The sequence below is a fragment of the Colletes gigas genome, unplaced genomic scaffold (genome assembly GCF_013123115.1).
Source record: "Colletes gigas isolate AHSC1104 unplaced genomic scaffold, ASM1312311v1 Colletes_gigas_Sc00005, whole genome shotgun sequence".
NCBI lineage: Eukaryota > Metazoa > Arthropoda > Insecta > Hymenoptera > Colletidae > Colletes > Colletes gigas.
The window spans coordinates 9,976,028-10,000,000 of NW_025106634.1; the positions used below are offsets into that span (position 1 = coordinate 9,976,028).

General features: G+C 40.0%; 4 protein-coding genes across 14 annotated transcripts in view; 3 read left to right on the top strand and 1 right to left on the bottom strand.

Moving 5' to 3' along the window:
- Positions 1–128: 128 nt before the first annotated feature.
- Positions 129–13,475, top strand: LOC122395333 (flocculation protein FLO11-like). 3 transcript variants are annotated; one of them, XR_006258968.1, is made up of 10 exons: positions 129–812; positions 1,918–2,006; positions 2,200–2,364; positions 2,449–2,565; positions 2,668–3,003; positions 3,078–3,643; positions 3,721–3,866; positions 3,952–5,324; positions 5,410–9,729; positions 9,823–13,475. XR_006258968.1 is itself a non-coding variant. In XM_043392796.1 (9 exons), exons 1-9 carry the CDS (start codon positions 785–787, stop codon positions 9,427–9,429), a joined length of 6,840 nt encoding a protein of 2,279 aa, XP_043248731.1. In that variant the 5' UTR covers positions 129–784; the 3' UTR covers positions 9,430–13,475. The 3 variants fall into 3 exon arrangements, 2 of the variants coding, with proteins under 2 accessions (XP_043248731.1, XP_043248732.1); XM_043392796.1 differs by having other exon boundaries at positions 5,410–13,475; XM_043392797.1 differs by lacking the exon at positions 1,918–2,006 and having other exon boundaries at positions 5,410–13,475.
- Positions 13,476–13,716: 241 nt separating this feature from the next.
- LOC122395336 (major facilitator superfamily domain-containing protein 6) lies at positions 13,717–21,547 on the top strand. 6 transcript variants are annotated; one of them, XM_043392810.1, is made up of 11 exons: positions 13,740–13,851; positions 14,264–14,375; positions 14,454–14,809; positions 14,918–15,067; positions 15,142–15,421; positions 15,484–15,677; positions 15,804–16,126; positions 16,361–16,536; positions 16,609–16,776; positions 21,042–21,129; positions 21,425–21,547. In XM_043392810.1, exons 2-10 carry the CDS (start codon positions 14,312–14,314, stop codon positions 21,080–21,082), a joined length of 1,752 nt encoding a protein of 583 aa, XP_043248745.1. In that variant the 5' UTR covers positions 13,740–13,851; positions 14,264–14,311; the 3' UTR covers positions 21,083–21,129; positions 21,425–21,547. The 6 variants fall into 6 exon arrangements, with proteins under 6 accessions (XP_043248741.1, XP_043248742.1, XP_043248745.1 ...); XM_043392806.1 differs by lacking the exons at positions 21,042–21,129; positions 21,425–21,547 and adding an exon at positions 16,882–17,073 and having other exon boundaries at positions 13,717–13,820; XM_043392807.1 differs by lacking the exons at positions 21,042–21,129; positions 21,425–21,547 and adding an exon at positions 16,882–17,073 and having other exon boundaries at positions 13,719–13,826.
- LOC122395335 (hamartin) lies at positions 17,248–22,421 on the bottom strand. 2 transcript variants are annotated; one of them, XM_043392804.1, is made up of 15 exons: positions 22,310–22,421; positions 21,636–21,904; positions 21,300–21,565; positions 20,989–21,216; positions 20,731–20,924; positions 20,532–20,644; positions 20,232–20,467; positions 19,841–20,176; positions 19,570–19,758; positions 19,172–19,463; positions 18,868–19,091; positions 18,652–18,777; positions 18,341–18,577; positions 18,168–18,264; positions 17,248–18,095 (listed from the first exon to the last, which is right to left on the bottom strand). In XM_043392804.1, exons 2-15 carry the CDS (start codon positions 21,742–21,744, stop codon positions 17,587–17,589), a joined length of 3,156 nt encoding a protein of 1,051 aa, XP_043248739.1. In that variant the 5' UTR covers positions 21,745–21,904; positions 22,310–22,421; the 3' UTR covers positions 17,248–17,586. The 2 variants fall into 2 exon arrangements, with proteins under 2 accessions (XP_043248739.1, XP_043248738.1); XM_043392803.1 differs by having other exon boundaries at positions 21,636–21,924; positions 22,310–22,368.
- A 611-nt stretch (positions 22,422–23,032) lies between these two features.
- The window catches only part of LOC122395334 (ubiquitin carboxyl-terminal hydrolase 47-like), a 10,942-nt gene continuing 10,001 nt past the window's right edge, over positions 23,033–23,973 (top strand). Inside the window, exons 1-2 of one of the 3 annotated variants that reach the window (XM_043392798.1) lie at positions 23,033–23,155; positions 23,220–23,479. The gene's annotated coding sequence lies outside the window, so the exon portion shown is untranslated. The remainder of the gene's footprint in view (positions 23,156–23,219; positions 23,480–23,973) is intronic. The other 2 variants (XM_043392801.1, XM_043392800.1) reach the window with 2 other exon arrangements.

The following is a 23,973-nucleotide window of genomic DNA, read 5'->3' on the forward strand; positions in this document are numbered from 1 at the left end:
AGTTCGAACGGATTTCGCGCCAAATGCATCGTCGATGCATATCTGTGTAACGTGTGTTCACAGGTGTACGCCCGCAGTTGCAGTCCGCTGCTGCACAGTCCGCACCCGTACGGTCGCGTAGTGCGTTTCGGAAAACTGTCCTTATCGGAGCATCAACGTATATACACACACGTACACGCGTACGTGAAATCGAATTTGAAAAACTGGAAAAGGACGTTCGATCATGGTGAATGGTGTTCCGTTTACGACAAACGTTCTGCATTAATTCCGCGTTAATGTGGTTGACGTGCGAAACGGCGGTGCAAGTTAATCGGTAACAAAGCTGGTGGTTGTTTTGAGCCTAGAGTGTTACCCGATTAGAATGGTTGCAAGTGTCGCGCGCATCGCTGGCAACCCGTAGTGTTGTGCCAAAATAAATCGGCGTTAGCTGTTCCTCGCTGGGAACTGCCAGTGAACGAATGTGCCTCACCGTTCGGATTCGTTTGGAAACGGCGGGACGAGCTATGCGGAATCGCGATTACCCGCTCTTTTGTCTCGAGGACTATGGGTGTCATAGCCGCCCGTTGATGTGTATCCCGGTATTTTAAAAGCAATCGGCTTCGCTGAGCGGAAGTGTTTCTTCGCTTGGCTATCATCGTTGCCTACCCCCGTGGATTTCGATCTCCTGACCCGCCTGAATTACACACCTGAAAACGGGCCAGCGGCACGCAATTCTCCTTCGTGTTTTCAACAACCTTATCCGCCCTGACGTGATTCGCCCGGTTTGCCCGCCACAGGACGGGTTATGTTTCCCACTTTCATCGGAATTCTAGGTGAGTTTTGCGTTTCCGTCCTCCGTGAAAACGATTGCAGACAAGATCCATTGGATTTTTTTCGTTCACCTTGATCGTATTGCACCGATTATCTCTCGCGGAAGATCGATGCTCACAATCGAGAGTCCTTGTCAATGACCCCAAGTTTAGCAACACAATCGTTTTCGTTGTTTTTTTTCCCCACTCTCTCACCTCTTTTTTTTCCGTTTTACCATTTGCGTTACATTTTACGCAAGGTATCGATGCACGGCCGCATTATAATCGTATTTGCGATTTATATTTATTATTGGAGGTGTTTTGCTTGATTACTTTTAAATGTAGCCCCTTTTGTGAACATTAACATACTTGTTGTTTAATGGAGGTAGCTTTGTTACTTGGTAGTGAATGATCATGAAATTGTTTTTGATTTTAATGTAGAAACCAGTAATTAGCATTGTTGAATAAACAGTAAAGTTAGCAAAAAATTTATTGAATCGATTAGCCATTGTGTACTTTCGTGTATTGTTATTCGGTTACGGTTGCTATGAAAAAAATTAGACTCGTCAAATACCTTGATATTTTTAGCATTATTGTTAAAAAAAAAAACTAAATTTTTATCTATGTCCAATTGTAAAATCCATATGTTAGAAATTGTGAGAAAATAAGAACGTATCGTCGAACAGAATACTTCTTACACGGCGCGAAAAAGGGATCGACACATTGTGCGAATATTATTTAATAAATAAATTTTATAAGTAAAGTACGAAGAATTATATGAAACTTTTTTTTTTCTTTTATTAATTATCGTATATTATATCAAAGTTATATTTATTTATTCCTGTATACATCATGAGTATACTCCTAGTATAATATATCTTATTAATGTAATATCCATAGTATCTAATACAAATATAGCATATTTCTGTTTGAAATTATCGATAGGCTATTAGTACATAGCAATGCGCTATCTATTAGTTATGTACGCAGTCGTGTACATACTTGTTACAACAAAGTTTCCAAATTGATGCTATTCCTGCGTTAGTCTTATTACATGCAAAAGGAGATATTACAGAGATTATAAAGACATATCATCAAGGAACTCTCAATTGTTCCTTTATTTTTTTAGACATTCAATCGTGGTGGGAGGTGCCAAGTATAGCACACTTCTGTTCATTATTTAGGGCTGCCTTCGATCTTCTGGACTTTGATATTGAGGTACTTACCTAAATGCTTGCTCGTACGAGTAGGCATTGTATATGAGACTTGTTAGTACCGCTTCAGCTTCCAGGAAATTAAATAGATCATGCTTCGGCTTTATTATGTTATTAAAAGCTTATGCATTATTCTTTTGTTGCTGCATCGATTGCTTCTTTGGTTTTGTATACATATTAACCTTATATAATTTTAGGACTTGGAAGAAGCTTTATTAACGGATGGAGGAACGGAGGGACGTTTAGTACAGGAGTTGATAGTCAGGTTACTCGAAGGTTGTTTACCTAACGACACTCGCAATGACATCTCCACTTTTAACTATCAGATGTTTTTACGTAGATTGTTTCGTAAGAAATGCCAGGTAAAATAATTGTTTGGTATATTTCGTGATACTTAAGGTACATCGATGCTATTAAAAATAATTGATACGTTATTTTGTTTCCAGGAATACAAATGTGAGAATCCTTTTAATACAGATGTAGATTTCGAATTGTTGCCTCTTCGTCAAAAAGTAGAAATACTACGGGCTCTCTGCGACTTCAGGCTCGACGCTGAAGACGTGGTATGTATTTGAAAACTAGTCCGTGTTGTCGATATATATTATTATTATTAGCATTTGTTATAATTATATTAATCTTCTTATGTTTCCAACACACGTTTATAGGAGCAATCATTGAGTAATTTGGACTCGGATAGTCTGCGGGTCGAACCTTTAGGACATGATCGTAAGAATTCTGCCTATTGGTACTTTTACGGCACTCGATTATATAGGGAGGATTACATCGATACTTCTGATAGCATCTCACATAAACAGAAAAGTAAACCTAGGGATAAAAAGCGCAAAAGACGACGAAGCAGAGTGGTTAAGGAGGAAGAGGAAGAGGAGGAGAAGAAGGAGGACAGTAGTTTAATACACGAGGAAGGGAAGGAAAGTGTTTGGCAAGTTGTCTGCTTCACTCAGCAGGACTGGAGTCGTTTAGTTGAGAAATTTCGTAATTCGGTAATTGTTTCATTGAACGAGCGTTAGTTTCTTTGCCCTTTAGACCCTTCTAATAATGTTGTTGTATTGCTTAGGAGTACGATACCGAACGTAAACTCTACCGTACTTTATCCGAGGATTTCATGCCGGAAATTCCGAAGCTTTTTGATTTGAAAGAGAAGCAGCAACGGCGCAAGTTATTGCAACGTAACAGTTCACGAGTTCTTCGAAGTCACGAGCCCGCAACACAGATGGAAACAGTCATGGTTAGATCTAAGATCAAAACTAAAACAAACAAAGGGAGTAAAAAGGGGGCTCAGAACTCGAAGAATGTTTACGTTAAAGAGGAAACATCTCCGCCGTTGTCTTCGCCGCCCGTTCAGAAAAAAGGACGGCAGACTAATAATTCATTGGCTTCTGCTGTTGGTCAAATCGTGATCCATACCAGAGACGAAGTGGAAGTGTTAGAAAAAAAGAAAGGTGTTGGAAGTAATAGTGACGGGAATTATGTGTCTTCTAATTATGGGTATAAATTCGGTTATTCGTTTGGGATCGAGGAGGAAGAACGTCGCGTTGGGATGCATAAGGTTCTTGAAAGTCTCAAGGATCACGTCGACGCCTGGCCGTTTGTTGATCCCGTGGATGAAGAGTATGCGCCAAGGTATAATACTATAATTATTCTTGTAATTAATATATCTTTAAACCATGATGCTATTAAACTAATATTTTAAAATATAGATACTATAGCGTGGTACGGAAACCTATGGATCTTAGTACAATGGAGGAAAAGCTCGACGGTGGTTTATACAAGAATTTAAATGATTTTAAACGTGATTTTTGTCTTATAGTGGATAATTGTAGGCAATACAATGGCTCTGATAATGGTTTGTATATATTTTCTGAAGCAATATATTATCACGTAATATCGGTATTCATTTCTAATGTGGATATTATTGTATTTTCTGGTAGAGTACACAGAAATGGCAGTTAATCTTAAAGAAGCATTCGATAAAGCCGTAAATCGGTATTTAGAATCGGAAACATCCAGTGACGAGGATGCTTCGTCGCCAAAACCATTCGTCGCTACGCCCACTTCTCCGTCGTGTCCTTCCCGAGTTTCATCGCCGCATCAAAACCGTAAGCGTTCGAAGAAATCCACAAAAAAGTCTAAATCGTATAAATCGGAAAGTAAAGGAAAGTCCAAAGCAAACGATAAAAATGACGAGGAGGAGAAACGGGGGAAAAATTATAAACTTCCAAAGAAGAAAAGGGGTAAGAAAAAGAGTAAAAGAGTGAAGGGCGAGGAATCTGTAAACGAGGAGGAGCAAGAGGAGCAAGAAAGCGAGGACGCCATGTCCGAGTCGAGTATCGTAACGTCGAAAAGAAGGAAACACATTGACGCGAACAATTTATTGTTGAAAACCAAAAAGCTGTCGCCCAAAGAATCCGAAGAGCTGAAGAAAATGAACAAAAAGATTAGCAAGGAACGTCATAAGCAGAAAAAGGAAGCGGATAGCGTGCGACCTATAAAAGAATCAAAAGAGAATAAGAAGCGGAAAGAGGACTTTGAGGAAGATTACGAGCCCCTAGTCATCGCGAAAAGTAAAAGTAGAAAAATTGAGAAGAAAGAACTCGAGGAGACCGAGATATTTACGAATAATAGCAAGAAGAGTAAAGCGAAAAAGGTCGAGTCTAACGAGGATGAGGTAGACGCGTTAGAAGAAACGGACAAGACTCAGCATATCAAAGTAAAGAAAAGTCGGAAAAAAGAGAAGGGAGCTTCGAAGCCCGAGGAAAAGTATGAGAAGAGTCGAGCAAAGGACAAAGAGAAAAAATCAAAATCGAAAATTGATGAACCGAAAAACGGGGAGATATCGAGCGAAATAGATTCCAAAGACTTAGATCTAGAAAGCGATTTAGATTCAAAAGAAACCAATACGTCTAAGAAAATTACCGCATTTATAGGTGATAAGGATATAGAATCCTTGGACGGTTTAAAGGATAAGATTAGCGAGAGGCGACGGGAAGAGAAGCTGAAGAATGAGAAAGAGAAACAGAAGAAACCAGCGAAAAGCGATCTTCACAATGTGTATTCAAAAAAAGTGCCTTCAAACGGTAGTACCTTTCAAGACAGCGATAAAGCCGCGGCGAGACGACCAAAGTTAAAAAAGGGAATGAAAGAAGAAAAAGTTCCTACCACGGAAGATGCGTTGAAAATCCAAGACCAAGAAGTAACCGAAACAAAGAAAGTAAAAGTGGCTCAGACCAAGCATACCAAAGGATTTGGAAAGGAAGAAAGCTCGATACAAGCATTGAATCAGGCAACGGAGCAAACACTCCATGTAAGGATATTTTATATTTCTAGATAGTATTACGACATAATAGACGTTTAATTGTTCATTTATTTTTTCTTTTACCTCCGAACAGGATATCAACAAATGGCTAGATGACGCACCAAAGCTTTCTGAATTTTCTTCCGGGAGCGACTCTCCGATATTTCATTCTTCCGTTGAATCTGCTCGGTCAGGACCAAAGGTAGAAGCGCCAAGAAAACGACCAAGTTCTATTAAGATCTTTGGCCCTCACGGACCCAGCAGACCAAAAAAGATACAACGTACGATCGATCGTTTACAGCCCGGTAAAAGTAAGGGGAATTTGCTTTTAAAGAAGCCGCTCAACTTACCGAACGTTAACGTAAACGAGACGGCTGTTCACCAGCTGGCTAGCGACAATGATCAGGCGAACAAAATCGCCGACGAGGAACCAAAACTTAGCTTAGGGACTGTTTTAAAAAATGTGGATTCCATTCAGTTGATTTGCAAGAGCTTAGTCTCCTCGCCGAATCCAAACTTTTCGAACGACGACGAGGAAGAGGATCACAACGCTGTTCCCGCGGTTCCGGTTGCCAGCTCGAAGGAGGACAAATCATCGAGCGGAAAAACAAGGGCGCAGATACCAACGGTGGCGGAAGAATCTAAAGATAGCCAGTCGAGCGTGAAAGAGACTCAAAAGCCTAAAGCTGCGACGCCAAATTTGAGCGCCTGGTTCAAGGCGTTCGGTGCGCCGAAATCGAAGAAGAAGGACGAAGAATCGGAGGACGGCGCGGCGAAGAAAGACGGGGAATTGCAGGAAGTGTTCTGTGGCAGACAGAGACGAATGAGCACCGGCGGTAGTAGCGTGAGCGAATCGGTTTCCAGCTTCTCTCAAGAATCACCGCCCGGTCGCGCGGGTCGTTCTCCGCAGGGACAACCTGTGATGGCCTCGGTCGAGCCGCAAATAAGAGGAGCTGGTTTCTATCAGGATGCGCTGTCGACGGGAAGCAGTCCGTACAATAGTCCTTATTACGCTACGCCCCCGAGATACAGCGCTCAATTGCCACCTACTCCGTCACCGCAAAATCATCCACTGTCACCGGCGTATCCGTCGTCCTCTTACGAACAACCACCCCTTTACTCCCAAATACCGGCTCAGCAGTCCCATCCAACGTTTCAGAAGTCTCCTCAGGAGAGTTCCGGGGAAGTCTATCACCAATTATCGCCCACGTTTCCCCAGCGTTCTCCGCAGCCGAATTTCCCTCAAAATTCGACGCCGAGCGAAACATACAATCAGCAATTGCCAGCGACCGCCGCTCAGAATCCATCACCGGTCTATTCCCAGCACTCGCCGCAACCGATCCAACAGGTGTATCCTCAGCCATCCCCGCAGCCGCCACCCTCGAACTATTCGCAGCCATCGCCGCAGCAACCACCCACCCCGAAATATTCGCAACCGTCGCCACAGCAGAACGCCGCCAATTATTCCCAGCCCTCTCCTCAGGCATCAAACTCAAACTATTCTCAAGCTTCGCCTCAGCAACCCCACTCACCGTACTCTCAGCCGTCTCCTCAGGCACCGCCCACCTATTCCGAACCATCTCCGCAGCAACAACATTCTCCTTACGCCCAATCTCCGCAGCAATCGTCCAGTTATTCTCAGCTGTCCCCGCAGCCACCGTCGACCTACTCTCAGCCGTCTCCACAACCACCAACCGTTTTCCCGCAACAATCTCAGCCTTCTAACTTCTCCCAACCGTCTCCACAGACGCATTCCGCGGGCTACTCACAGCCATCGCCTCAGCCTATCACCGCGTACTCGCAACCCTCGCCCCAGCCTCGAAATTATTCCCAGCCGTCACCTCAGCGGCAAATTCACAGCTGTTTCCCGCAGCCATCCCCGCCGGGACCATCCATATTCGTTCGACGTTCGCCGCAGAACGTTTCATACTCCCAACCGTCGCCGCAGCCACCCGTCAAATATTCCGAGCCATCTCCTCAGCAGTCCGTCGCGAATTACTCCCACTCGATACACTCGCCTCAGACGCCACAGAACTACTCGCAACTGTCACCCCAACAAGCGCCAGCCAGCAACTATTCCCAACCATCGCCGACGCCTCAGCAGTCGCGCAACTATTCCCAACCGTCGCCGTCGCCACAGCAATCGCGCAACTATTCCCAGCCGTCGCCGTCGCCGCAGCAATCGCGCAACTACTCTCAACCGTCGCCGCAACAGAAATCCGTCTGCACTACCTCGCAACCATCGCAACAACCCACGAGCTACTCGCAGCCATCCCCTCAACAGAGTACAAACTACACGCATCAATCGCAGCCGTCTTCTAAGGCCGTGACGGAGGATTGTCCGCAGAGCACGGCCACGGTAGCAACCGCAACAGCAACCGCAGCCGCAGCCGCAGCCGCAGCCGCAGCCGTAGCTCCTCCCGCGGCTTCGAGTTACGCTCAAGGGTTCAAGCAGAATCATTCTTACATCCAGTCCCCGGCGCCGCCACCGCCGCCGTCGTCCTCCGTCATCGAAACGGAGCATCGAACCGAGTATCTCAAGGCCACCGGGACCACCGTCGCCACCGAGAAGACCTCGAGCAGCGAGCAGCAACGAAACAGCTTCGCCGTGGCCGCGGAAACGTCGCTGAACCTGAACGCGAACCACCAGATTTATCAGTCGCCGAATCAGTATCAGTCGGCGTTCGGAAACAACTATCCAAACATCGATCTGCAGAGGTCTGTCTCGCGACAGGAGCAACCGCAACAGCAGCAACAGGCACCGCAAGAGCGTTCCAGTTTCGCCGATCTCACCGAGTCCCTGAACGCGCAAAAGTACGTTCAGCAGCGGTCGTTCCTCGGGAAAACGTCGTCAGGGGGCGATCAGCTGTCGACTCAGGACCAATCGCAGATACTAGCATTCCAACAGAACCTGTCGGCGCACGAGCAGCTCTACCCGAGCGGCTTCCAGACGTCCGGCTATCCGATGGCGAACTCGAGACCGGTCTATCCCAGTCCGCACTACTTCGACGCCGGCACGAAGACCACCAGCAGCGGGTCGGGGAACAGCTCGACCAGCAGCAATCTGCCGCCCGTGAAGAAACGCATATACAATGAATCGTCCACGGACGCGTCCCGTGGCCTGACGCAGGAAACCGCCACGAGGACCGGCCAGGAGCAGTTCGGTTTCGACCCGATAATGGCGTTGTCGCAGTCGGACGCGGTTTCCGCCAGCCAATTCGACGCCGCGTTCGTTGGTAACCTGGCCGATCCCGTGGCAACGAACAACGCGTACGCTCGTCTGGGTTTGGGCTTGGTGGGTCGCGCGAGCAAAGAGCAACAACAGCTGCTGACGATCCCACGGCCGCCGGCCACCAAGTCGGAGCATCTCGCGTACGCGCGAAGCCCAGCCGCGGGCGCCGCCGAGCTGGACCTGAACCTTTTGCAGAGCCTGCAGACGGCGGCCGCGAAGAACACGCAGGGCATATTGTCCATATCGCGCAGGTCCGGCGATACGTTGCCCACGGGATCCACGGCCGTGCCCGCCAAGACGAGAAAGAGCAGGAAGAGCAAGCAACAACAGCAACAGGAGCAACAGAACGTCGTGAACGTTTCGTCCGCGGTGAGCACGGAGCCGCAGTCCGCCACTGGTATACCTGGCTTCCCCCAATACACCGGCACGTCCGCGGAGTCGATCAGTCTGAAGAACACCGGCATGGTACCGCCAGCTGGAAGTGCCTTCAATTTCGCTGCCTCGACCAGCACCACCACCAGCTCAGCCTTTTACGACAAGGACGCGACGGCCGCGGCGTTCGCGTTCCTGGACGAGTTTCGAAACCCGAACCGATACTACAGCATGGCGCTCAGGCAACAGCAACAGCCCCAGCATCCGCCGGTCACGGACTCCGCGCAACAAGCCTGCAACAAGCTGAGCAATCAGCCGCCGAGGAACTATCCGCCACATCCGTTTCTTCATTCCGCTCAGAGATCGGCGGCGTACGGACCGCCGGTGTCCGCGTACGTAACGCCCCACGGACCGAACTTAACAGTGGACCCAACCGCCTACCAACAGTACATCCATTCCCTCTACGCTCTTCAACCGCCGCCGCATCATCATCGACAGTCCTGGCTTTAGCCGTTAAAATCATTGTAACGGATGTCCGAACGTTTGTACGACGTATTGCGGACGGGCAGACCCGTCCTTCGACGAGCAGGAGAAAATAGCGTTTAGAACCGGGGATAGACATTAAACGGACGTGCATCGGCTGAGGGTATTATCGACTTCATCGTTCCAACTGGACCTGGGCACTTTCCAAGTAACGTTATTTTAAATACTATTACGAGCAACGGCGTTATCTTATCGTTATGAATTTATAGTCGCCGTGATCGCACCGATATAGCTGGCTGTCTTTAAATTGATAATCCAAACTTTCGGGTATGTACACTACAGTAATGCACGGTTTATGCTTTAACTGAAATCTTTACGGTTAATTTTCCACTATTCATTCCCGCTAATCTTTTCCAGCAGCAAAAGGAAGGAAACGAACAGAAATAAAACGAAAATTAACCGTGTATTACTGTACCGCAGTATACATAGAATCTCGATTATTGCACGAGAGCCTCGTTCGTTGCGTGGTGTCGACGGTGAAGGGAATGCCACTAAGTATCAAGAAAGGTCGGTGGAGAGAAAGTTACGCTTGGATCATAGCTACTGTGTGCAGAGACGAGAAGTTAACTAACAATTTCTCATCTCTGTACAATACGAGGATACACTGTGTTAGGCTACTTTTCATTCGATCGGTTACCTCGATTATTCCAAGAATATTCAGTTACAATTTCCTGTAATAATCGAGGTTCTACCGTGCTTGTCAATAGTTTCCGAGTTACAAGAACAAATTTCTATTTTGTCCCAGCAGATCTTCAAAGTGTCTTCCACCTGTTCTCGTGCATAAGCTGACAAATCTTTCTAAATTAGAATCTATTTTACTCTAGAATTCAATACTTTTCAAGTTAGCTTACTTTACCGTAATAAAATTTGTTTGCTATTTTAGTTATTATGTTGAATTTTGAAAAAAATAAAATTCTTTCTTAAAACTTGGAAACTGTTGATTTCTAGACCCCACGTTTGCTAACAGTTTTTCATTGATTTTCTCGAGTATTATATGTATACCCAAAGTTTGGACGATCAACTTTATCGCACACTGTACAAATGAAATTTAACTGCTGCCTTTCCATTGTATTTTATTATCGTTGAAAATTTAAACGTAATGTTTCGACCCTTTACAGGTCTCCTTCGGATGTTCTAATACATGTTTTTTAAATGCCACGAATTAGGCATAACGTTTTCGCGTATAATTGGTTTTTAATTCCGTGTATTTGATGCAAGTATATTGTAGAATCCTGATTGAGAATAAAAATAGAAATAAAAATAAAAAGAAACCATTCTGTTATCGATTGTAACGCATTTATCCTTGAGACGGCACAATTTATTGCACCTATGTCTTACTCGAGCCATTTACTAAAATACACGCAAACGAAGATAAGAAAATATGTACTAGAACATTTTAAAAGGACATAAAGGATCGAAATATTATGTTTTAATTTCTATCGACGACAACAAATCGCTATTTTATTTAATAATTGCAATAATTCTCGCTTAATCTGATAACAAAATCTCTACTGATCTTCGGATACAGATAACCGACGATCCCGATTTGTTTAACATTAAACAAGAAATTACTATTTGTTATTTTCAAAATATATCTACGTGTTTCATGAAATAACTTTGAAAATAATAATTCTATACAATATCAAGGGAATAATGATTTATAGAAATTATAAATATTCAGGGTATCGAACAAGTTCCTGTACAAACTTTGCTGGCATATTCTGCGACTAAAAAATAAGATAAAATAGTTATATATTTCGTTAAAAACGTATTGATCTTCTATTTGCAAAAGACAAATAAATATTTCGATTACCAAGTGAAAATTTATTCGTTATGGAAACATTGATAATGTTATTTCAAAGTTTATTTGAAATGTCTCATTAAAAGTAACGTTGTGAGAATCAAAAGACTGAAATATCATTTCAAATAGTTATTTCTTATTGCCATTTCGAATAAAATTCTGTCCAGGTCTGGTTCTAACTTCGTCGTGGCTCGTTCTCCTTATTCAGAACACGTATAGGTTGTCTGCGCAAAGAGTTTTAGAATAAATGATAGAAAAATAACAGACGCGCGGTAAGTCCTCGTTAAAAATTACAGAATTGAGTCTGTTTGGAAATTTTTTAACAAGTACGGTAGGTGAAAAAGTTTTGGTAGTACACAATGAGTCTGCAAATCCATTCTTTTCTAGATACGGCCGTATTAAGTTTTAATATTTGCGTGTAGAAATGCATTTAATGATAACAACGTATGGACGTCTGTCGCATAGCAATGGAGGCCATTTTAAACGCCCTACCGCCATAATTTATTCTGTTAAAATATTTGTTTCAAACTATATCCTAGAGGCAAATGGATTTACGGGCCCATGTTTATTAAGACTTTTTTTCTTAATTTTCAAATGTAACGTACGTCTGTTATTTTTCTAACGTTTGTTTGGGTACAATTTGTATGACACGAGTACAAGATTAATTTAGATAAAACTGTGTTTACTAGTGTTTTATGAGTGCATTTGATACTTTGTACCTTTTTCCTGTTGTCAATCGTAGTCGCAGTTTAACAGAAATAAGCGATAATACATTTATAAATGTTTCACTCGAACGCAGGCGGGTCGGTATCGATGACCGATGGTCGATATGGCAGTGAAAGTATTACAAGTTTCGCTCCAACGCCGCAAGATGCGCTGTTCCCGATTGTAAACACTATTTCATCTAACCATGTTTCTCTGTGACCATAATCAGAATTTTTTCTGTTAAAAAAACTATCGGTGCCGTCGTTTTTTCTTGTTTAAATCGTTTGACTCGAGGGACCGTTACAGTGCATTAGCAACATTAATATCTTTTTCATTTTTAAAAAAATGTAATCGATTTATCGTTTCCCAAATATTCTTTTATTTTACTTTTGTTAACGAATTTTATAATTTTCCGAAGAGGAGGAATCCCGGTACCGAAGTAAAGGAATAGGGGAAAATTCTGATTACGATAGTCCTCAAGATCGTCGAAACAAGCACCGTAAACTCGTGAACGTCAAACAGTAAAGGGAGCGCATAAAGTTGATCGTTCGATTCTCTTTCTTTCTTTCGAAATATTTTTTACTGATTGACTAGCGAATAACGGATTTTTAAAGCTCTCTTTGGAATTAGGGTGCCGGCCGTTGCACCGAATTGTCTACACCCCTCCCTATTTCACATTTGTTTCCTTCCACTTCCCCTCCTTTTTCTTATCAAAACGATACGAAACTTTGACATTTTTACACGATTTATCAGAAAAGAAGAGATGTTTAGCTTTTATTCGGTAATCTACTATGTAGTCATATGTACATAAAGGATAAGCCTACTTTGCGTAGGAATTTTTGATAGTTTTTCTAATGGCTAGTCGACAACTTAGGCGTCAAGTTCAGTCGCTAGTGACCGGAAGTAACCTTCTATCAAAAGTTCCTCTGTCTATTACGCTCTTATAGCGCCTCTATTTCTCTATCTCGATGCATCGATCGAGATGTGGATTATGCAATATTCGATTTCTTAGCGAGAAGACGATTATAATCCCCCTCGTGACAGCGCTCGTAATTTTTAGCCTGTTGTGAATGTTGTTTTCCTTTTTTATGTTGAAAGAAACGGAAAAAAAGGAACAACAACTAGACGATACGTAGGGTTATACGTGATTTCTAAATTCGAAGGATTTCTGTATGATATCGAGCACACTGTTGCCGGTGTATCTTATGTAGAATATATAGATTCTTATAGTATGTAAGCTAGATTTCGTTTCTTTGTATATAAAATACATATCCTTCATAGACGATGTGCTCGATGTAAAGAAAGATCTGCAATGTCAAAGACCTTGTAGAATCGTCCGCGGTAGGTTACAAACGGGATAAACGTAGGGAACTTAAATGTGTGTACGTATGTATGGCTGGGTGTGTGCATGTATGTCTTGTGAATAAAGACGAAAAATTAAGTATAATACGCCGCAATCATACATTAACCCACCTTATTGCTAAAAAGAATCGGATGGAAGCGGTATATTAAAACTTATAAATATATACATATATATTGTAAATGTATATTGTAAATGTATCGATGACAGATTAAAGCACAGTTTGTTACAAGATCGTTTTCAGCTCTGTTTAATTTTTCTTATTTGCAGCTGTTGAAACTAGTTCGGAGCAAAAAGGCATAACATAAACTTGCGATTCATCTTTATTATATTTTTCATACCTATTGCTTAGCAATAGTTACGCAATCGCATAACGCGTCTCATTCTCCCATTGGTTTTGTTAACAAGCGTAAATTGATCTGGTGCCGAATTTCTTCGATCGTTGTAGTCGTTTTAGAGTGCCGACGTGCCGATATTGACACAAACGCGATGGTAAAAGTAATTAGATCGATGCATGAATATAGTACGTGATTGTTTTGTTTTATTGACATTTACGATACGTTGCTTGTTATTTAACATTCTATGAAATGCACGGTTATATATTTAATATAAATATGGTAAAGTTGCAAATGTAACGATAGAAAATCTAACCTCTTTATAAGAATGTATGTATAATAGAATGAAACATAATAGTGCGTGTGGAATGTGAACATGATAACTATACAAGGTCCGCCTCCTTCTTGAGTTTCGTGATTTAGACGTTGAAAATTGCAGACACAGTAACTAGAATCAGTATACGTATAATCGCGAAGAGAATTGCATGCGCTTTATAACTAAATTTATTCGAATCTCATGACATTATTGATGGTTGTGTCACGTGTAAACGATACGCAATCTTAAAAAACAATTACTTACGGAATGCATTTCATGTTCAGATAACACTTTGTGACTTTAATTTACCGTGTAACATATGAACGTTCAAAATGTTCGAAAGTATAAATAAGGAGTTACTACCAATAAAAGCACATTATTTTTTATTTAATGCTGGTAAGAAGAACACATTGTATATGAAATGATATAATGCTGTAAAATTGTATTCTTAATCGCATTTTTTTATTTCTTCAGCTACTGGACCGATAGTGCCATTTTTACCGACAATTGCAAAACAATTAGGTTTTTCTGGATTTTTAGTGGGCACTATATACACAATACTACCAATAACAGGTTTAGTAGCAAAACCCTTGTTCGGTGGTCTAGCCGACAAGTTTAACATTCACAAAACATTATTTTTAATATTTCAAGCGGTAGTTGCTATATCTATGTTCACGATACATTTTATACCTGAAATAAACAGTAGTGCAAATGTTACTTTTACTTGTCACGATGATGCATATTTAGAAGTGTGTTCTAAAAATGGATTTTCTAATAGCGTTATACACAATGTGATAACAGAATCCTTACATTTAAATATATCTTGCGAGGTATGATGTTTATTATCTTAAATTTATCATAGAAAGTGTCTCGTATCTTTAACGTATCAGATGTAATTTAATTTAATTTGAACGTGTTTCACCTTTTCATTTCTTTAGATGTCCTGCAAAGGCACAAAGGAGGTGTACACAGAAATGTGTTCAAACTGGGAAGCATCTCAATTTTGTAATTTGGCGCATTCAAATTTGACAAAGGATTCGGATACATTTGATTTCACTTTAGGGTTCGATGTGTTTCACGATGACAATGTAAGACATTATCTATACAATTTTCTATATTTATTAAGGTGTAATAAAAAACCATTGAACGTTTTACTTTACAGTTTGAAAAGTGTATATACATTAAGATTCTTACGGCGACATTCACAGATAATACTATATCTAAACCATTTTGTAAAAATCATGTTGAAACAACATGTATAGCTACGTGTAAAAATAATCAAATTTTTAATCAGCTGTTGAAGGAAGTTGAAGTTTCTCAGACGAATGTTACAGAAAGTTCAATGTATCAGTTTAATTTTTTTTTGTCCACGACTATAATAAGTTGGATTGGAATGGCAGTTGTAGTCAGCATAGCGGATACTATATGTTTCAATCTTCTCGGTCGGTATTGTGTCAAAGATTAAAAATCTCTTACCATCCTAACATTTATTTATGCATTGTAGGAAATGAGAGAAGGAACGATTATGGAAAACAAAAAATGTGGGGCTGTATTGGTTTTGGTATTTTTGGACTAAGCGCAGGATATTTGGTAGATACTTTAAGCAAAGGACAAGTCCATAAGGATTACACTTCTGTATTTTATATTATGCTGGTCATTATGATATTTAATATTATAGTATCAACAACTTTAAAGATGGTACACCTTTTTTTTTATATGTACACCTTATTACAATGGAATATAAATTTAAATAAAGTCTAATACTTTTTACTTATCAAAAGAATATAAAATTGCCAGATAATGGGGAAAACAGTATTGTTACAGAAAACCCCAGAATGCACAGAGGACCAGCCATCGATATTATGGGAGCTACTTAATGTTTGTAAGGAAGGAAATATGTTGGTATTTGGATGGTGGTGCATAGGTGCTGGAATGTGTACTGGAGTAATATGGAATTTCCTATTTTGGTACACCGAAGACTTGGCAACCAGTTCTCAAATAGCATGGCTCAAAACCTTGCAAGGCCTTTTGACTGGTATACAATGTTTTTTAGGAGAATTATTTTTTAATTTCATTTCAGGAACAGTATTACAAAAACTAGGCCATATAAATGTTATGAGCTTGGTTTTATTGGTCTATGCAATCAGGTAAATAATTTATCTATTACTAATACTTTTAATACTGCTTAACGTAAAGAATTTAAAATTTAGAATATTGCTATATTTGTACTTACTCGGTTCCTTGAAAAATGACTATAACTTGAGAACAGGATCGTATAGGGCACATATTTATATGAACTTTTTCCATTGTTTTTCTGGATCCCATGCGTTACTTCATACACTATATGTATATAGAAATTGCAAAAATGTAATATTTTATAGGTTCATGGCATACAGCATAGTATCAAACCCGTGGTGGTTTTTAATTATTGAAATACTTCATGGACCATCATTAGGTCTCTGTTGGCCTACTATGGTATCGTATGGGGATAAAGTAACACCACCTGGTACCAAGGCCACTGTACAAGGATTCATTGGTGCTATATTTGAAGGAATCGGTTAGAAATAATAAATTATTACTACAAGCTTGAATTTCTTAATCAACTCTCACTATTGGTAATTAATTTTAGGAACATCAAGCGGCAGCTTAATATGTGGATGGTTAATGGACTCGTATGGCGGTGTTGTAGCATTCAGAGTGTTTTCAGTAGGAGCATTAGTGTGGTTAACTTGCTTTTGGCTTATTCAACTATTATTGCGAAAAGTGAAACCGTCGCCGATGCATATGGGTCACAATCGTGAGTAAGGTTTATGTGAATACATAAATAACCTTAAATGAAATAATTTTAGGTACATGATCGAAACTTCGTTTGATCGGCGAAAAGTTTCTTCATCTATTCCAGATTTGGCGAATTACGCTAATCCAGATGATGCGATTCTTATGACAATGAGTCGTGAATTGCAAACGTATTAATAAAAGAAAATCAATTTTTGAGAAATTTTATATATTTACAAATTGTTTACTTAGCAGTGGCTGTTTAACAGAATGTAATTAATGATCGATAGTTTAATTTTTCACACATTCGTAATTCATTTTTACGTCATTCTATACAATATCACTTTGTAAGCAAAATATTGTTCAGTATTACGTACCAATATTAAAATCTTATTATCGTGCTCAATAACATAATCAATATTTCTACAATAAGAAATAATTGTTTTTCTTTTAATTCTATTAACACACATGAAAATTCTACTAACTATGAATATATATAGAAAGAGAGACAGCGAAGGAAATGTATACGAGGATGGGTTTAGTCGAGACTTGAAAAATTGCTCACAAAATATCTCAACCATTTATTCATTGTGAATTCATTTTTTCAAGAGTGAAATCATATCATGCTAGTAATTTTATTAATTACCAGTGTATTTTTCAATTATTTATCGAAATCACGCAATAATATTTGTATGAATTCCGCATAATATGTCGATAAAAAGCTACAAATAACTTTCTTCTGATTTAATACCACGGCAGTGGATAACAATTGCTCGCGCGCAAAATAGAATTGCTGCATGCACAAAGACTCGATGGCCGTTTTTGCGTAGCGTTAGTCTTGTTTAGGATTTCGCTTCTGCTGACTTTGACGAGACGGCGAAGTTGCCTGATTCGGCGCAGGCTCTACGATGGCTTGCAGATTAGAAATTTCGCCTGCGGTATCACAACAGTCGTTCATCATAATCCCAGTACCAGAATGGATAAAGGCAAGGCTTCCTTCGCTGGAAGAAGCTAGACTGGCCGACAATGGAGGCGATCTTTCTTTAGGTGATGCCGAAGAAGCGAGATTGTTCATAGTAGTAGTATTGCTAGTCGCCTGTTCCAATGTACCATGAAGTTCAAGTATACGACTCTCAAGAAGAAGATTAATTTCGACTTGAGCTTTATATTTCGATTCAACGGCTTCCAACTCGGACTCGTGTTGATCTTTTGTTTCTTGTAAAAGTCGTTGCAGCTCTACAAGCTGTGCCTCTTTTCGCGAATCTTTACTTTCTAGTTCGCTTAAACGAACTTTCAAGGCTTCCACGAGAGATGTTCGTGATTCCAGTTGACGACGTAGGTCTAAAAATACCAAATGTGTATGTATATCGGTGATAATTTATTTCTATTTTGCCTTTTTAATATTTTACGTACTAGTTAATTCTTCCGTGTATGATCTTTGTATCTGCGTTGCTTCTTGTTTACTCATTGGCGAAACACCACCTGTACTTTCTTGCAGTTTTGCTTGTGCCTGTGCATGAAATAGAATTTGATACATTAAACATCACATAAAATACTAAAAAAAAAAAACATTATAAAAGTGCTACCTCTCCGAGTAGAAGGAATTTCTTTTGTACGGTATCAAGAGTACGTTCTAATTCTTTGCTACGATCCGCAGCTTTTAATGCTACTCTTAATCGATGCCCCGCATCGAAAAGAGAAGCATCCGTGGAACGAATTTGCTGTTCACATTCCACTACCTTCTTTTGTTCATTCTTTAATTCAACTTCGACAGATTCAAGAAGTTCCTTCAGCGTCTGATTATTTCGTTCTTCTTCCACGCACTATACATTGTTAATCACGTTACTGCATGAAGTTTTTAATTAACATTTCAATTAGCAGTCTTTGACCAGGTTACCTTAGTTTGCCAGTGATGCAATACCTCCTTGTATTGTTGTTCAGCTTGACAAGTTTCTCTCTTGTTATGTTCTAACTCAGCCTTCAAGCCTTCAACTTCTTTTTCCATTATTTTCAATCGATTAGTCTGTGACAAGAACATGGTATTTATCGATAGCAGCCTAGAGTTAACAAAAATCCAGATGATTCGTATTTCAAGTAAATAATGTCAACTGACCAAAGCAGAATTGTGTTCTTCTAACGCGCGCGAGTCCCTCAGTTTACCGAGAAGTCTTCGATTACGTTCAGCATGAACTTCTCTACGTTGCCGTTCAAACTGCAATTGAATTTGCATGAGTTGTAACAGTTGACTTGCACACGTAACGTCCAAAGCATCATCCTCCCCTGCTTCGTCTTCCCCGTCATTTTCTTTCCTTTGCTTCTGTCTTACTGGATTAGTTCCTTTAAAGGAATTACTCTATTAAACTGTCCATTAGTAATTAGAATGTAACTATAGTTATGAAATTCGAGTGTATACTAACTCATTTTATCACCAGAAACGTTACTGGCCCGTGTGCAAGCTTCGACGTATCGATCGAGCATCGCGGTTGGCGACAATCTAACTTCGGCATCTTGTTGGACACGTTTTTGTACATTCATTTGATTTGTTTGATCTAAAATGCCCAGCAGCAAATATTCATACGGAAGCAGATCAGACGTTTGTGTACCAATCTCTTCCAATCTTTTTCCCCCGATCACTTTCATCTGATCTGTTTTACCCCCCTTAGTTTGTTTCTTAATGTCCATATCTGGACAAGATTTACTTTTTCGAACCTACAAATATAAGTTTCGTTTTCAAATATTGAAATTCTATTTTTTCCCTCTTTCTTTTTATTCAATGTATTTATACATGTAACTGATATTACCGAAAACATATTACCTTGGAAAGCGAACTAGAATTCGAATTTTTTGCTGGAATTTGACATTGAGAATACAAACGCAGTTGATAAACCCTCTCGGACAAATCTGCCAAAGTATTTTGCATTTTCTCGTTATGGTGCTGCTGCCGTTCAACATATTTCGAGCATTCGAGTTTTCCAGCAGCTTGAGAGCTTACAATTTCTAAAACCTGCACAATATATGCAGACATGTCTACCAACTATCATTAATATGGAACGCTTTTACATATAAAAATATATAAAATACAAAACCTCTTGATCTTCGTGCCAAGAATCGTTTTTTCCATTCTGATTCGTATCCACTTCTGAAAATCTTCCGTTCTCGTCAACGTTGACTGACGACCTTTGCTGGCTAACACCTTGCCTATCCGCAATGATTTTACTTATCTTGTGCGAAAAAAATCCATGTGCATTACTTCCATCGCCGCTTCCGATTGTAGAACTAGTCGTCGCAGACACCGGTGGATTTAAGGGAATGGGCGTTGATGGTCGTGAACTCGATCCTGCTGTACCATTACCAAATACAGTAATAGAACGGACGGCGCCAGATCCCACGGATACTTGTCTTGCTGACAATTTCCGTAAATCCTGTGTCAAATTCGAAATATAATTTTGATTGTTCTCTTATCCTTTGCAAACGTACCTTGACGGGAGTTGTTTCGGGCGTGGCTTCGACCGCAGCTTCCGGTGGAGATGTGCCACTTCTATTGTTATTGGGTGTTGAGGGAGCAGATCGTTGTTCATGAGATGTAGTTGGAAATGGAGGGCTAAGTGGTGGCACCGACATACTTGGCGACCAAAAAGTATCATCTTCGCCGTTGCTAGTTTCCAATGGTGCTACTCTGCTAGTGTTTATTGAAGTACACATAGAAGAGTGATCTAGAAAATGTATCTAGCATAATTACATTCATAGCTACATTTGATCCTAGTAAGATTTACATACCTAAGGGCGGCGTAGAGCGTGAATTTACAGCATTATATACTTCCTCTCGGCATTTGTCTAACGTGAAACGGCCACATTCTGCCATAACATCGTGGTGTTCCATCTTTTTCCACCTATAAATATAATCGAATAGACAATAAACGTATTATAAAAAATTTTATATAAAACGATATAAATTGATTTATAACATAAAATATACCTAGCAGCAGAAATCTCTGCGTCTTTAGATGCAGTGACGAGTAACGGGTGCATACGCACTGAATCCAACATTGGTCTAATCGTATGAGTAAAAGTAGCCAACTGGTCACGTTGAATATATTGTTGTTTCAAATATGAAATAAAATTGCAAGGATACATGGCATACAATCTGTGGAATAAACTGTACAGTCCCACCTGTAACAAATCATAGAAATATCAATTACCTATTCGTGCTTTACTAACAAGTATCGATACTCACTTGTAGATGCAATAAATATAAATGATTTTTATCAATAGTTCCTGTTGTTGTAGGAGCGAAATGCATAGGAGCAGAAAACAAAGACGACGATTGATGATGATAAGAAGCCAATCGGCCAAATACTTCAAAAATTTCTGAAAGGTATGGCCCTAAAGCAGCTGGTAACATTGGCAATAACATTACCAAGAGTAAAAGCGCGCTCATAAGAGACAATGTATCTGCTTCCATCTAAAATCAGATTAGATGTAAAATTATATACATTTAACGATACAAAAAACTACATTGTTCGTTTCGATAAAACTGGGCCCCACCTTAAGTAACTTAAGCAAATCCCGAAATAAAGCATGACCGGCAAGTTTATACAGCCATGTCGGTTGACGACGAGCAATATGACCTAACAAAGTAAAAGTTTGAATTCTTTGGCTGCTGCTTCCAGGTTTGGAAAGGGCTTCGGACAAACGATCCAACAGATGCCTATCGTGTGGGTCTCGAACACTGGCTAATACCTCAACAGCCCTCAAAGAATTTGTAGACAGATAATAGTCAAAGAGGCCGTTTACCAACCAATTGTCTTTTGCTGTAAAATATGTGAAATTATTAACAGCCAGCCAAAAATTTATTTGCGTAAATTGCAGAATCTTACTTACTACATAGAAAAAGTTCATGGAATACTTTTTTTATTTCTTCTACTTCTCCAAGCTTGTTAGACTCTAATAGGTTAAAGAGATCAGTGATGCCTACTGAATTAATGTTCATCTTGGTGGCAATAGCTATTTCAGCATAGACAAACAATACTTATTCTGATCATCTGATCATATAATGGAAGTAGAAGTGAATTTCTAACGTTCAGTTTCATCCATCTGTCATTTATTATGTGAGACGGTCTTTGTAAGAAGCAAAGGAAATTTTGGAATACCTAGAATAGAGAATGCAAAGCTAAAAAAAAAAAAAACCAAGTAATTCGCTAAATTTAAAAGAAGTAAGTCTTTTTTTTAACTTCATGTTCTACGAACTGTCAATTTCTGTGAATCGGCATATGAATTTTCGTATTGTAATTCGATAAAGAAACACCGTTTATCGGTATGATTTTAAGATTATCCAAATGAGAATTTCGTACAAGATATTCTTAAATTGTTAGCGGATATTTTATTCTGAATCTATAAAAAAAATTGTCGGTTCGGTTCTGTGATATTCGTAAAAAGGTCATTCGGTACGATGTTCGCAAAAGATTTTCGATGAACGCGACTTTGATTTTCAAACAGATTGTTGAACACTGAGTTCAACTGCGAATACATCGGTAAAAATTAACAAATTAACTTACCCGAAGTTCATCGAGTACATCGACAAATTTTTACGAGTTCTATGGCGATCACTACACCATCGCAGCAGCTATACCGTAGACTGGTGCGCATTGATGTCGCCACAATCGTACAACGATTTTATTCGTGTTCCAAAAACTACAAAAACCAATATCGACAGTTTTCGATTTTAATCACTTTATGACAATTCCGCTTGAAATCTTTATTTTTACACGTAGCAATAGGTGTTCTATGGAGCTCGGAATCGTTTAGTTTTGTTGGTGGACGAAAATTTCGAAATAAAAACTACATATAATATTTGCCCTGTGCCGTGCTATTTTTAAATTTTTTATGGTTTTGATTTTTCCAGTGAACCGAATGGAACACCATTGGCATTGCGACTGCGACGCCAACGTGAAGAAGAGTCGTGATTGGTTCTAGAGCTAGAAGTTTTCCCCTCTCGCTGCATGAAGTGAGTGAGTAAGTACTTGAATTGCTATTTACGCGAGAGTTTGATTTTGCACTTAATAGAAAGAAAGAGTATGTAGCATGTGTCAGAAGAGGGCATGTATCAGTTTTTCTTTGACGTAGTGTGAGAAAGTGGAATGAGGTGTACCCGGTGCACCCGGGGCTCGGTCTGGTATCTCTGCTCCCAATACGCGCAACACAAAAAAAAGTATTCATTACAACATCTATTCTGCATCTTGTTTATGCTCTAGTATATAGAGATCAGTGGTTTAGTGTTATTAAAGAACTTGTGAGAATTGATTGGTTTTTGTAGCCTTCTAGCGACAAATACAAGAAGCGTTGTCACAGTTACTTAGGAAATATGGCGAATAATGAATGTTGCACTTGTGTCAGTGATTTCGGTAAGAGGTCAAATCTTATGTTGAATTTTTTTTCTATCGACGCACAGAAAGATATGTTTGTTAGATTTTATATAATGAAGAAACGTAAAGTGAGTAATTAATTTCTGTGGAAATCAGTCAGGTGTATACGATTAAGACACGAGCTTGGACACAGCGAGTATTCAGCCAGCCATTTCATAAGACCTTCGGATACGTTTATTCTTGTTAGTGTCGGGTTAACAAACTGGTGCAGCATCAATTCGATATTTCCGTTTCCATTAAGCCTCTAAGTATCATCGAAGAGTCGTATGTTTCTCAGGACAACGTTTCGTTGATAGACACAAAGTAAAACCAGTCGTTCTTAACTCGCTTCCACTAGCACGAGAGCGCATTCCGATCTTCTGAGTGTTATATGCGCAATTTTTGTTCATCTAGCCTTATTACGTTTTCATCGCATAAACATTTTGAAACGAAAGTTACACGTTTTTTGTTTTCGGTCCTATTACAAAAAAACCAACAAAAACTGTGAAAATAAGCCTGTGCTTATGTTTTGTGAATTCATCGTTTTGTGATATTATTTATTGTATGTGTTAAATTTCTATTAGAAACGGTTTTTTACATGTTATATTTGCGGAAAGCAGTAGCCGCATTTGATTTTTATATCTGCAATTAATTGTTTACGAAACATTTTGTTCGTCTCAAATGTAAAAGTCGGTTTCAGTTTTACATTTATAAGCGAACTTAACACGTTCACGCCGGCGTGACCCATCGGTGGATCACTCTCGACTGTCCCATCCGACGGTATGCATCACCGGTGGGTCATGCTTGAACATTCGATC

Excerpts from the sequence above, each read along its gene's own strand:
- LOC122395333 (XM_043392796.1), top strand. The coding sequence starts at position 785 with ATGTTTCCCACTTTCATCGGAATTCTAG. Across the intron at positions 2,365-2,448 it reads TGTTTCGTAAGAAATGCCAG|GAATACAAATGTGAGAATCC; the intron begins GTAAAATAATTG and ends TTTTGTTTCCAG. Across the intron at positions 3,644-3,720 it reads GATGAAGAGTATGCGCCAAG|ATACTATAGCGTGGTACGGA; the intron begins GTATAATACTAT and ends TTTAAAATATAG.
- LOC122395336 (XM_043392806.1), top strand. The coding sequence starts at position 14,312 with ATGTTCGAAAGTATAAATAAGGAGTTACTACCAATAAAAGCACATTAT. Across the intron at positions 14,376-14,453 it reads TTATTTTTTATTTAATGCTG|CTACTGGACCGATAGTGCCA; the intron begins GTAAGAAGAACA and ends TTATTTCTTCAG. Across the intron at positions 15,678-15,803 it reads TATCAACAACTTTAAAGATG|AAAACCCCAGAATGCACAGA; the intron begins GTACACCTTTTT and ends GTATTGTTACAG.
- LOC122395335 (XM_043392804.1), bottom strand. The coding sequence starts at position 21,744 with ATGAACATTAATTCAGTAGGCATCACTGATCTCTTTAACCTATTAGAG. Across the intron at positions 21,217-21,299 it reads ATTTGCTTAAGTTACTTAAG|ATGGAAGCAGATACATTGTC; the intron begins GTGGGGCCCAGT and ends ATCTGATTTTAG. Across the intron at positions 18,096-18,167 it reads ATACACGGAAGAATTAACTA|ACCTACGTCGTCAACTGGAA; the intron begins GTACGTAAAATA and ends TGGTATTTTTAG.